The sequence below is a fragment of the Aquarana catesbeiana genome, linkage group LG04, assembly GCF_042186555.1.
Source record: "Aquarana catesbeiana isolate 2022-GZ linkage group LG04, ASM4218655v1, whole genome shotgun sequence".
In the NCBI taxonomy this organism is placed as follows: domain Eukaryota; kingdom Metazoa; phylum Chordata; class Amphibia; order Anura; family Ranidae; genus Aquarana; species Aquarana catesbeiana.
In genome coordinates, this window is record NC_133327.1 from 383,771,676 (window position 1) to 383,785,711 (window position 14,036).

A 14,036-nucleotide genomic window follows, 5' to 3' on the forward strand; every position below is an offset into this window, starting at 1 on the left:
GCACTGGTGGGCACTGAAAGGTGACACAGAGGTCGCACTGATGGACATTGATAGGTGGCACTGGTGGGCACTGAAAAGCTGCACTAATAGGTGGCACTGATAGCTGGCAGTGATGGGCACTGATAGGTGGCAGTGATGGGCACTGATGGGTGGAAGTGATGGGCACTGATGGGTGGAAGTGATGGGCACTGATCTGCACTGGTAGGTTACACGGATAGGTAGCACTGCTAGGTGGCACTGATGAGGCACTGATTGGCACCACTGGTGGGCATTGATAGGTGGCACTTGTGGGCATTGATAGGTGGCACTGGTGGGCACTGTGGGCACTGGCAGGTGGTACTGGCAGAATGAGGCAGATGTGCCTCCTTCCTCTTCGGGAGAGATGTCCCTTGCACATAAGCTGGTGATCGGCTTTTTTTTTTTTACCGATTTTGTTTACACACGTGATCAGCTGCCATTGGCTGACAGCTGATCATGTGGTAAGGGGCCGGGATCTGTGATCACCCGAGTCTCGGTGACTCTGTGATCACAGCACGCACCGCGTGTGACCAGCAGGGGGCGCGCGGGGAGTGTGTAAAGGGGAGGCGGACATATGACGGCCTCCCGGAAATTCAGGTCCGCGCTGTAGCCGTCATTCGGCTATAGCGCAGACACCAAGAGGTTAAAATAACATTAATTATCAAAGCTTTTTTTAACACATGTGAGAACAATTTACAAAAAATTACATTTAAAAATCGACAATGTATGCATGGGCAAATATATATATATATATATATATATATATATATATATATATATATATATATATATATACACACACACTTACTTTTTTTGCTGACAAGCCAGGCAGGGTTCATATTGATTTGAATTGTATATGTAATATATATATATATATACACACATACATACACTATATATATATATATATATATATATATATATATATATATATATATCAATTTTATATACAATTCAAATCAATATGAACCCTGCCTGGCTTGTCAGCAAAAAAGTAAGTGTGTATTTTATATATATTTGCCTAACTATATATATATAGTTAGGCAGGGAGGGTTTTGGTCCATCGTGATTTGTGTGTCTGGCTACAAGTGCCTGTGTCCTGCCGAAAAAGGTCCCCCGGCGGATAATGCCCCCCTGTACTGCGCAGGAGCAGTGCTTGCGCAGTAAGAACCACAAGGTGCAAGTCAGCTGTACACGGCACTCACTGCTCACGTGACCCGCCTGCTGCTATCCAGGCTGAGACTCCGCCCTTCTTCCAAGGAAGAGAGAGGAAGGGGGCGGTGTTCATATGTATATCACTCCACCGCCGCCCGCGGCTGGAACTATAGAAGTCGCAGTGGCAGCAAACAGATGTTTTTGCTTGCCTGGCCAGACCAATGAGAGCTCAGCACAGGCCAGGGATTAGGGTGTACCCCGTGGGCACGCCTATGTACACACAATTGTCTGGCTCTCTGTCCCCCGGGATCACACTGCTGCCTTATACACACAATGCTCCAGCTCTCTGCCCCCCCCCCCGATCATACTTCTGCCTTATATACACAATGCTCCGGCTCTCTGCCCTGCCCCCCCCCCCCCCCCCCCCAAGCACTCTGCATCACATTGCTCCCTCATACACACACTGTTCCTGCTTTGGCTCTTTAACCCCCACCCCCCCTCCCCACAGACTCATGATTGGATCTCACCTCATTAATCAGCCATATACTCGAGCTCTGTGCTCCCTACTACAGTCTGTGACCACGCTGCCATTGGTAGTCCCCTCCTTCTGCGCTCTGCACTACTCCTGGTGCCTTCCTCTGATCCAATAATTGGATCAGGGTGTTTGGGTTCATCCTCATACTGCATGCAGTTGGGAAGGCTGGGGGGATTGTTCAGCAATTGTTTAATCAGACTGTACAGTGTATGGCTTATGTCAGTTTTGTGGATATATTTTACTAATTTTTAGATATTTATTCTCATTAGGTCTACATTTTAACCAGATTGTAATATTGTAATAATTACTATTATTATTATTACTACTAGTATTGTTATTGTTTTTAATTGTTCAAAGATTATACAATGTGATTGTATAACGTATGGCTCAATTAATACACATATTAGATTTGAGATAAATTTAACTAATTTTTTTATACATTTATCTTCATTAGGTCTATATACTAAGCAGAAAGTATCATTTTAATAATTATTCTTATTATTAGTATTATTATTTCTTTTACCCAATTAAAGAACTAAAATGGTATGGGATAGTGTTCATGTTCTCATATTTGTCTGACGTTTTTATATAATAATATATATATAGTATATTGTTATTGATATTATACAGTATGTACATTAATATATATATATTTAGTTTTGTATATTCATTTTGACACTTCCAATACTATTGACTATTTGGTTTTAATTTTGACTCCGAAGAGGGGATATTGTATTGATATGGAGATGTTCTTATGTTCTTTCTAATCTTGATGAAGGGGTGGGCTGCTTCTGGACCCCCGAAATGCATTAGTTACTTTTTTGATTGTCCCCTTGACTTTTACTGGGATGAAGTTGTATCTGAACCTCTTAGCAGTGGTGTAGTGTTTCAATTTAAATTTTTGTTGCCTTACACTACAAGGCAAGGAAACTGTGGAGATCCTCTAGAGCAGAGGCCTCTAAAATTTCTAAACAAAGGGACAGTTTACTGTTTTTCAAACTTTAGGGGGGCTGGACTGTGGCCAACATGGGCACAAAATGTCCCAGCATCAGTGGGATTCAACAATCCCCCATCATTGGTGTCAGTGGGAGGAATTGTGCCCCATCATTGTTGTAATTGGGCCCCATTGTTGGTGTCATTGGGAGGAATAGTGCCCTGTCATGAATTTAATTGGTAAGAATTGTGCCCCATCATTGGTGTCATTGGGAGGAATTATATTCTTCATTGGTGTCGGTGAATAAAATGGTGCCCCAAGGGCCAGATATAACCAAACAAAGAGTCACAGTTTAGAGACCACTGCTCTAGGGTGTAGAAGCTGCCTGCCCGGGAGCCAAGTCATTTACATCAACATCAGTACTTTAAGATAGCAATACCAGTGAGAAAAGTCTACGGGTCCAGCATTATTTTCCACCCTACGGGTCCAGCATTATTTTCCACCCTACGGGTCCAGCATTATTTTCCACCCTACGGGTCCAGCACTATTTTCCACCCTTTGGGTCCAGCACTATTTTCCACTTTCTTCAACTTGGGTTTGGAAAAAGCAGTTTTACTTTCTCAATTGTGCACTCCCACAAGTTTTTAAATTCACAAGGGAAGCGGTGGCTACATTGCAAATGTAGATTCCAGTTTAAAATGTCAATAAGATATATGAGGGCGCACTGCAATATGTACCATAGCAACCAACCAGAATCAATCAGAATTACACATGAATATACTGTAGCTCTTCCCTCTGACTTATTGAGTAAATTGGAAAAAGTGTCAGTAGGTGCTGGCATATAAAGACCATCTTGTGTGATACAACCATTTGTGTTTTTGGTTAAACAAGAAAACAACCTAGTTTAAGATGGATATATTTTCATCTATCGGTCAAAAGCAGATAAATTAGTTTGATTTAGATGAAATGTCAACCTGCTTAAATAACTTCACTCGTCTCCATTGCAGAAATAAATATCAGTTAGACTATTTTCATACCTTAGCATTCCCTTTGTCAGCCCAGTAGATGTACTGTCCAATCCAATCCAATGACAAAGCCCCAGCTCGTTTTATTCCAGGTATGCACAAAAAGGGAAATTCAGCAGAGGCATTGATATTCCACATGTGGACATGTCCTGTTTCATTGCTCCAGTAGAGGGTGCTGTTGTACCAGTCAAGATCTGTCATTAAAATATATATCTAGATTACTGATTACTGATCCATTGCAAGCACAGGCAGCAGAAGAGAAAACTCTTTTGCAAACCAGTTCTGAAGGTAAGGATTTTCATATTCTACTGAAAACAGTGGGATGATTTTTTTTTGTCCTAAATTCAGAATGGTTTTACAAGGCTACTTTATTCTTGTATAGGTGACTACACACCAGTCTGATTGTACAATGCTTTTGGATCTACTGTCAACTAAGTAGTGCAAGGGTCTGCCTGACTGGATACCAATTCAATGGATTGTTTACTTATGTCCTCCCAGTACATAGTTGTTGGTAGATTTATATGAGATTGTACAATCAGATTGTAACATGTGTGGTGAGATTATCACAGTTCTTGAATTCAACCATTTACTCTAAAACATGTGTGATATTTGTATGTGTTACACATTATCCTAATGAGCAATACAAGTACAGTACTACCTTGGATTATGAGCATAATCTGTTCCAGAAGAATGCTTGTAATCCAAAGCACTCGTATATCAAGGCGAGTTTCCCCATAGGAATCAATGGAAACTCAGATAATTCATTCTAGTGTCACTGCTAGTGTATGCAGTACTGCATGTGTCCAGAGGTGGGGTGGGGTGGGGCGCCTGAGACACTCAGAAACACTTAAAGGCACTCGGAGACCACTTGGAAATGGAGTGTTTCCGAGTGTCTCCGATCAGCTTCGGCACACCTCTGGACAATTCTGGTACTGCACACCCCATAGGCTTGAATCCTGCTCGTCTTGCGAGACAACGCTCGCAAATCGTGTTAGGTTTTTTTTTAAAAACAGCTCGTATTGTGAAGCGCTCGTAAACCGCGTTACTCGCAATCCGAGGTTTTACAGTATCTGTGTTTGTGCACCAAGAGACATTTAAAATGAACTATGCATTTAAACTAAAATAACAAAATGAATCTATATGCAAAAAATGAAATACACTGATAGGTACAAAGGGTCGGGGGTTCCAATTCCAACCACGGCACTACCTGCCTGGCGTCCGTGTCAGCGTGGGTTCCCTCTTGCTACTCTGGGTTCCTCCCACACTCCAAAGACATGCTGGTAAGTCAATTGTCTCCTGTCTAAATTGACCCTAGTATGTATGAATGTGAGCTAGGGACCTTAGATTGTAAGCTTGTTGAGGGCAGGGACTGAATGTACAAATAAAGCCCTGCCTGGCAGAGAAGGAGACCCGATTTTTTACTGCTGCAGTTAAGTAAAACTTGCAGGTCTTGTCCTTCCCCCAGCCTGTGACTGGACACTAAAAGGAGAAGCGGCACGCCAGTGAACTAATCTCCCTGTAGCTCTGCTTTCCCATCCTATCAGCATGCTCCTTGCACTGCAGAGCAACAAGTTGTGCAGCTTCTTCCTCCCCCAGTCTTAGCAATATATGCTGGTTACATTTATTTGTAACCAGTGTAAGCATTGGTTACATTTATTTACTAATACCTGCTAGTGTTCTCTAGAATTGTTACATTGTATCTGTTGCTACAAAGATGTACTTATTTCCTAAGCTCCTTAGGTTCATCTAGTGACCATCATTTAGTGTTTTACTGTTGCCCATGATAAAAGAACATTCATTTAGAAGAGAACATAGCCTAAAGAATATCCAGGTATTACCCAATTTGCACAGGATGAACGTACGTGCAGATTCGCTGGATGAATAACTAAGCACATTTTTTTAAATAAATGTACCTCTTAAGGCATTTTTCAAAACAAGCTAATACATTTCCAATATGTTTTTCATTTTTGGGGGATTGGCCATGTAACCCCTTACAGGAAGGTACCGAACTACAAATTAAATATTCCCTAAAGTTAATGTAAACCCTCACCTTGTAAAACAACCCATTCAATTTAAAATAGAAATGAAAGCCAAAACATTTGTGTGTAGATATAAAAAAACATTATAAATACATTTTTCCCTTTTCTTTAATAAGTGATCACATTCCCTCTGTTCTCAGCTTCATAACAGCTGTGGCAGGAGAATCAGCAGTACACGTATCTTCTCAGTTAACAGTGAAAGGCTGTGGGGGGGGACAAGTCTGCTCATTGGAGGAGAGTATAGCTAGAGGACTGAACAAAGTGTGTTCTTCTTAGTGTGGTCAGTTTTTAGTAGGAAAGCAGAAGGACTGCCAGGGATTTCACATATAAGAAGCAATACAAAGAAAACAGGATACATTTTCATACAAGTACATGGTACAACAGGCAGGGCCAGTGCTACCACTAGGCAAACTAGGCAACCGCCTAGGGCACACTACCACCTACGGTGCAGCCACTGCCTCTCTCCGGGGAAGGCCACATTGTGTACTGACCTCTCCTCCATTCAGTGCCGGCTGTCCTGGGAACACATTCACTGCAGGTGCCGCCAATCCCCAGATGTGTCCCACTGAGCTCCCCGCTGTGACATCTCTTCATAGTAATGCCTGACACTGCCAGCCCCAGGACTCTTTTGCTCCAGCCTGTCCCTCTAGTGCAGCCTGCGTGTGATTCCAGCTCAGGGGACAGGGCGGGGCTCGGTGGAGATCATGAGAGCATTGCGAAAGGTGCAGCGGCTGTTAGCGGGGCACCAAGAAACAGCTGGATGACGGGGACTCCTAAACAATACTGCCCGCCCAGTGCTGAGGAGAGCCCTGATGAGATGGACGATGCAGCCATGAAGAGGTAAGGAGGAGGAGGATGGATTCTCCATTTGATATCGTACTGTATGTGAGGGGATGGGGGGGAGTGTGCGTTGTGCAGGAAGTAGGAATCAGGTAGGTCGGTGTAGTGGTCAGATAGGTCAGTGTAGTGGTCAGATGGGTCAGTGTAGTGGTCAGGTAGGTCAGTGTATGTGGTCAGGTAGGTCAGTGTATGTGGTAAGGTAGGTCAGTGTATGTGGTAAGGTAGGTCAGTGTATGTGGTCAGGTAGGTCAGTGTATGTGGTCAGGTAGGTCAGTGTATGTGGTCAGGTAGGTCAATGTATGTGGTCGGGTAGGTCAATGTATGTGGTCGGGTAGGTCAGTGTAGTGGTCAGGTAGGTCAGTGTATGTGGTCAGGTAGGTCAGTGTATGTGGTCAGGTAGGTCAGTGTATGTGGTCAGGTAGGTCAGTGTATGTGGTCAGGTAGGTCAGTGTATGTGGCAGGTAGGTCAGTGGAAGTGTCAGGTAGGTCAGTGTATGTGTAAGGTAGGTCAGCATAGTGGTCAGGTAGGTCAGTGTAATGGTCAGGTAGCCCAGGACATGGGCAGGACAAAGGGGCTGGGTCAGGGTGGAGCCAGAGTCAGGGGGCGGGGCGAGGGGGCAGCATAATATTGTTTCACCTTGTGTCCAAAATCCTTGCACCAGCCCTGACAACAGGCACATATCAGGAATATGAAATGTTGGGTTTACATATTCTTTAAGAATTCAATTGTAATATATAGAATAAATATATAATGAAATAATGGATAGACACTATAGATACTCCACATGAGTGTTATAACCCCTGTCAGATTTTTTTCCGTCATCTGTGTCCCATTGCGGAGATTTCCCTTCACTTAGCCAAAATATAGTTCCATAGCCAAATAGGAAGTGAGAGGAAATCCCTGAAAATGAAGGGAATTCCTTTGGACCCCCAGGTCCCCAGAACTAGTGTCCCCGTTGGAAGATTTCCCCTCTATTACTTTTCTGGGGACAACCCAAAATTTAGGATTTTCTTTTACATTCACTTTCAATGACAACGGTAAACAGAATCATTAGAGAGGGTGGATCTCCCTAACAAGGACACAGACAGCAATAAAAACTGATGTGTGTTCTAATCCATCTACACTCTATCCAAAACTGAGAAAAGTTTTGCCTTTAGTTATACTTAAGCCCGGGTTCACACCTATGCGAATTAGATGTGCGTTTCCGCACATCTAATTCGCATAGCAGGAGAATGTGACTGGCTCCATATGGAGCCGGTTCACATATCTCCGGAGCGGCTGCGGAGCGCACTGCACAAAAATGCTGTGCGTCTTTGGCTCCGTTTCAGGGCCGAATTCAGGCATAGAATCGGCCCTGATTCGTCCCTGAAACGGGGAACAGGGACGCACAGCGCTCCTGTGCGATCCGCAGCCCGTTGTAGTGTGAACCCGGGCTTAAAAGAGAAGTATGGGAATAAGGAAAAATAAACAAGCATACTCATCTAGATGGCGGCAGCATGGATCCGAGCTGCAGATGTCCTCTGCCGTGTTCTAAGACCAAGAACCAAGCAATCACATGACCACTGAATGCTCGATTCTCCATCTTCAGTGAGCAGAGAGCCAGTGACTCTCTGCTCTGCCCATCCAGCGCTCACTAGAGCACTGGGCTGTGGAGGGAGCTGGAGCGGCTGGCTCAGGCTTACAGTGCGCCACTGAGAGGCTGAGCCAGCTGCCTGTTAGGCAACTGGGCGGATCTCGACATTATTGTCATGATCTGTTCAGACCCTGGACTGGCTCTGTGATATTAGCAGACAGTGGGCTTTAGCCCGCTGTCAGGTGAATCTGGGTCACAGGAGTGCAAAAATAAGTGCACTCATGTGATCCATAGGAAAAGTATGGCCAAAAGAGCTTTGCTGTGTCCTTTTCATGCTGCCTGTGTGTGCAGTGCTTAGAATGCTGCACATACATTTGTATTACACAGTGGAAGTATGCATGTAGAGGAGACTCCTATGGGACTCGATAAATTCTGGGGGCACAGGGGAAAATGTAGAACAGCGAGTGTGTCAGCACAGCCAAGGGACATTTTCAAAGATAAATGCAGAGAATTAATTTTGCCAATACATATGTTGTATTATGATTATCTGTTTTATGGGCAAAAAATTGACTTTAATGTCACTTTAAGGTTGTGATGTACACAATAGTAAGAAAACTATCTTTAACTTAATAAAATAATATGATTTATTATTTAGTCTGAATTACAGTGTGAAGAAAGATGTTTACCTGATGCAAATCTGAGGTTTTTGTTGACAACTTCTACAGGACCGAACTTGTCCAAAGGTTGTTTCCATAATCCATCAGAGCCTACTGCTAGGAAATATGACTCTTCTTCCACTGAAAAAAGATTGTGTAGGCAGTAAGGTCCTCTCACATTTATACATATTCAGTTACATGTGTTTCTTAAGCTGTCATGACACGATGCAAACTTCATCCAGTTACTGGTGGACTATAGTCAAAAATTGGCCTTGTTGCCATTTCCCCACCAAACATCCATTTATTTAAAAAAATCGAAAGAACCAGACAGAAACTATATAGCCAAAAAGCAGCTGCATCCATTCAGATGCAGGTGCTGTTTGGGTATTCTGCCATCTGCCATCGGGAGCTGTCAAAATACAATGGGGCTGATTTAATAAAACTACAGAGTGCAAAATTTGGTGCAGCTGTGCATGGTAGCTAATCAGCTACTAACTTCACCTTGTTCAATTAAGCTTTGACAAAACAAAAAAATGGAAGCTGATTGGTTTCTATGCAAAACTGCACCAGATTTTGCACTCTCCGGTTTCAGTAAATCAACCCAAATGGGTACTGCCCACAGCGTGTGGTAGAGGGTAGTTTTACATGCATAATTTATGTGCATTTTGGAGCATTTTATATGCACATTTATGTTGGGTGAGGCAAAAAACATTTCATGATTCCATGCCAGCAAAATAGACAAGTGTGGACAGACCCTTAAAGACTAACCTTTTTTGTATTGTTTTGTATAGTAGGAAATGGTCAAAGCCCTGGTCATGCATTATACCTGATTATGTCAGCAAGAAGGGAGATGACAAGACTGCTGGACAGAGAAGTAAGCTAAGTAATACTGGGGGGAGATTTACTAAAACTGGAGCACTCAGAATCTGGTGCAGCTGTGCATGATGATCAATCAGGTTCTAACTTTAGCTTGTTCAATTAATCTTTGACAATAAAACCCGGAAGCTGATTGGTTTCTATGCAGAGTTGCACCAGATTTTGCACTCTTCAGTTTTAGTAAATGGCCCACAGTCCTAGAAAAACTAGTAGAAAGAATCGTTTATCTCAGATGGGGCGGAGGGAGGACACTATTTTATTAGTTCTATCCTTCCAGGAATGTTTTTTGTGTATATGTGCATGTGTATTGGGGGCACCATTTTGTAGTATATTGTTGTATTCCCCACTGGAATACAACTGGATGAATATATTATCGAGTGATCTGGTTTTTGGGACATGATTTGGAGTCCCAATTTATCTATACTGTGGAAAATGTAAAAAGCTGGAAACACACTTTAATGTTTATTAGGTGTGAGAAACAACAATCCTTTTTTCAACATTCTATGAACATACTTTTGTGGACTGTTTGCAATTTGGATGACAGGCAGATTTCATTGCTTAGCTATTCCAGTAATGTCACTCCTTATGCCCCGTACACACGGTCGGATTTTCAGACGGAAAATGTGTGATAGGACCTTGTTGTCGGAAATTCCGACCGTGTGTGGGCTCCATCACACATTTTCCATCGGATTTTCTGACACACAAAGTTTGAGAGCAGGCTATAAAATTTTCCGACAACAAAATCCGTTGTCAGAATTTCCGATCGTGTGTACACAAATCCGACGCACAAAGTGCCACAAATGCTCAGAATAAATAAAGAGATGAAAGCTATTGGCTACTGCCCCGTTTATAGTCGTGACGTATATGTGTTTTACGTCACCGCGTTCAGAATGATCGGATTTTCCAACAACTTTGTGTGACCGTGTGTATGCAAGACAAGTTTGAGCCAACATCCGTCGGAAAAAATCCATGGATTTTGGTGTCGGAATGTCCGATCAATGTCCGACCGTGTGTACGGGGCATTAAACTTAAAGTGACCCATACCATTCATTAATTATTTTCCCATGTAACAACAGCTGTAATTAGGGGTTGTTTATTGCACCCTTGCTCATGTCTAGCAATGTCAGATAGAAGTGAAAAACTGTGAAAACTGTAGAAATCGACTTTATTCTTAGAAGTCAAATCTACATACAATGCCTGCTTAAAGAAAGTCTACCTAAATACAATGACATCATGGTGGCTCACTTCCCAGCTTGCTGGAAATATTAATATGTTTTTGTTTGATTGACCTAAAATATATATATATATATATATATATATACACACACACACACACTGTATAAATATCATTCACCATAAATTGTTGCTCTGATGTATTTTAAGCTCTTTCACTATTTTGGCCATACTTCTCTTGTGGATCACAGGAGTGCACTTAGTTCTGCAGTCCTGTGACCCAGATTCAGCTGACAGCGAGCTAAATTTCGCTGGCGGCTGATGTCACAGAGCCAGTCCAGGCCCATGCTTAGATTAAAAAACTGAGCGACTAGATCTCTCCGTTTTTGGTGTAGAGTCGGTGGGGGACAGCTGCAGCATCGGATTGATGTTGCTGCCATCTAAGTGAGAATGTATGTTTATTTTTATTTTTTCATTCCCACACTATTTAAATTGTTTTGGAGGTCAAAAGCTGGTTGCATATGGATGACATTGCTGGGAAACTGCTATATACAGGCATACCCCACTTTTAATTACACAAAGGGGTTTATTTACTAAAGCTGGAAAGTGCAAAATCAGGCTCCCTTCTGCATAGAAACCAATGAGCTTCTAACCCCAGCTTGTTCAATTAAGCTTTGGTAATAAAACCCAGAAGCTCATTGGTTTCTATGCAGAAGTGAGCCTGATTTTTCACTTTCCAGCTTTAGTAAATAAACCCCATTGTGTACTTAAAAGTGGGGTATGCCTGTAAATGGGCAGGATAAGCGGTAACAAATAATCCTATCATCTGAACGGCTATCATGGCTGGCATATTCTCACAGTATTTTATTTATAACATACCTGTGTCTAATGTGGTTCCTTCCACAGGGTTTGTCCATTGGCTATCCCCAGCAGGTGATGATGCCCTTACAATTATCTCATATTTGGTTGATATGTTTAGATTAGCCACCATCATGTTTGTAGCAGTGATATTGGTGAAGACCTTTTGCATCCCAAATTTTTCCATCGATATTGAAACACTGTACGTCCACCTTTGCCAAGAAGCAGCACCTTTTATGAAAAATCAAAAAAGTATTTTAAGTTAATGTATATGTAGCAACCTCCTAGGTAGGTGCTTGGATAGTTAGATAAGTGCTAGTGTGTGTTTTGATAGGTAAATTTAGTTGCAACACTGTAGGCAGTGTGGCTTTAAATTGTTGGTTAAGGTAAAAGCATAGTTTGGCTCACGGTATTTTCAGTGAGCTGTGATTGTTTAGTCAGGCCTGATCTGTGTGCTCTGCTGTTGCCAGTCTGCTGGATAGCCCCCTCTGTATCCAGGCATCTTAAGAAGTTTCTGGATTACAGGTGTGGAACTATACAGATGGCTGCATGAATATGATACAACCCCAGCCTATCCCAGAGAGGCAGGCTAAGATGGCATGCTGAGATACTGTATTTATTCTGAGAGCACACAGAGCTCTGGGTCTTGTCCCAGAGTGAAGGAGTCCAGCCTGAGGGGGGCATGCAGCCTATTCAGGCACAGGCTGCCAAGAGGAGGCCTCAGGTGGGTGACCTGAAAGAGGAATGTTGAGACCCAGGTGCTTGGAAGAAGCTGATTGAGGGGAGCTGTCTGCCATAGATTGGTCTGGTATCACTGGAGGGCATCACTTGGAAGATTGGAAGGGGCTCCATCTCTCCTTGAGCCTTGTGAGTACAGACATTGAAATATCTTGGGGACCTTGTGCTTTAGTTACCCCTCTTGTGCCTAGTTATACTCAGCTGTGGGTATGTTAGAGAGGACACTGGCTGGTGTCCTGAAGGGCTCTGTCCAGTCACTTCTTACTTAAAGGAACTTTGCTCCACTGGTTCGACCACTACTTAAGCTGAAGTCTACTGTTTGTTACAAGCCCTGACTTCACTAAAGCTTGCTCAGAAAGAAAACCAAGTCTTTAGTTGTACAAAGTTCTTATTCTTGGATTATCCCACCACTTCTCTCATCCCTATCCAAGTTCTCCAAAAAAATAAAAATACAACATCACCCAGACTGGTCTTTGGAGAAAGAGTGGATGAGCCTGTTGCGTGCCTGGCTGTGGAGCAGAAGTTGGGAACACCTGAACAAGTAATTCCAGCGGCTCCTACGGGAGTAGCACTACATAGGTTCATAATGGCTAACTTAAAGTACAACTAAAGGCAGCTTATATATTTTTTGTGAACCACTAACAAAGCTCATGAAAATGACACATATTATTAAATATAATAAATAAAATTATGGTTACCTCATTTTACACCTGCAATAGCTTGCTCTAACCCCCCTCACCGAGCCTGTGCTGCTGGATTCAGATAGTGCTGTGTATTGTTTTTTAGTTTGTTACCTTAGTTCTATTTTAAGTTATATGATAGGGATTATTTTGTATACATTTGTATTTTTTGGCTTGAACCACTGTAAAACATGTACACAATCAGTAAACATTTCCTTTCTGCCAGTATATGTCCCAAGGCATATTCCTGCCTAAAGGAAACCAGTGCATATACTGGAGGGGATGTTGCCTAAGGCCCCTTTCACACGGGCTTTTTCGATCAGGTCCGCCTGTCAGTTTTTCAGGCGAACCTGATCGAAGCCTCCATTCACTCCTGAGCTATCTGACCCTATCCGTGAAATCCAGACAAATGGTGACCCTATTTTCCATCCGTCTGGAGGATCGAATTGGATGGGATCAGATGAAAACGGACAGGCGGTCCGTTTTCATTTGATCTCCCCATAGAGGAGAGTGGGGCTCTGACAGGTCCATCTCAGCACAGTGAGCGGAGACGGAACTGTCATCCGCCTGCTCAGCGGGGAACAGCAGATCGATGCCCCACTGAGCAAAGCGGAGTCCCTCGGGCAGACCGCCCGTGTGAAAGGGGCCTTAGAGTCACCATGCAGAGTTTTTTTTACTTTTTTTAACAGTTGAAAATTCCACCCATCGCTAACTACAGACATTTATGTGCTTTAAATATATTAGAAAAGAGTTAAAATGTGGTCAGGTTTGTTTTTCTGTCCGTGACTCCATTAAAAGCGAAACTACACTGAATCTGAGCACCACAAACCAAAAACACTATTATATTTATTTTTAATATTCAAAGTAAACTCACCCATCTATGTCTATTTGCTTTATTTTGCTGAGAACTCACTATGAAAAACACCCTCTACCTT

General features: G+C 42.7%; 1 protein-coding gene across 1 annotated transcript in view; it reads right to left on the reverse strand.

Moving 5' to 3' along the window:
- ROS1 (ROS proto-oncogene 1, receptor tyrosine kinase) overlaps positions 1 to 14,036 on the reverse strand; it is a 249,252-nt gene that overhangs the window by 164,337 nt on the left and 70,879 nt on the right. The window contains exons 11-13 of the mRNA XM_073627146.1: positions 11,705 to 11,914; positions 8,807 to 8,917; positions 3,680 to 3,861 (exon numbers count right to left, since the gene is read on the reverse strand). Of these exons, the coding sequence (XP_073483247.1) occupies positions 3,680 to 3,861; positions 8,807 to 8,917; positions 11,705 to 11,914 (503 nt within the window). The remainder of the gene's footprint in view (positions 1 to 3,679; positions 3,862 to 8,806; positions 8,918 to 11,704; positions 11,915 to 14,036) is intronic.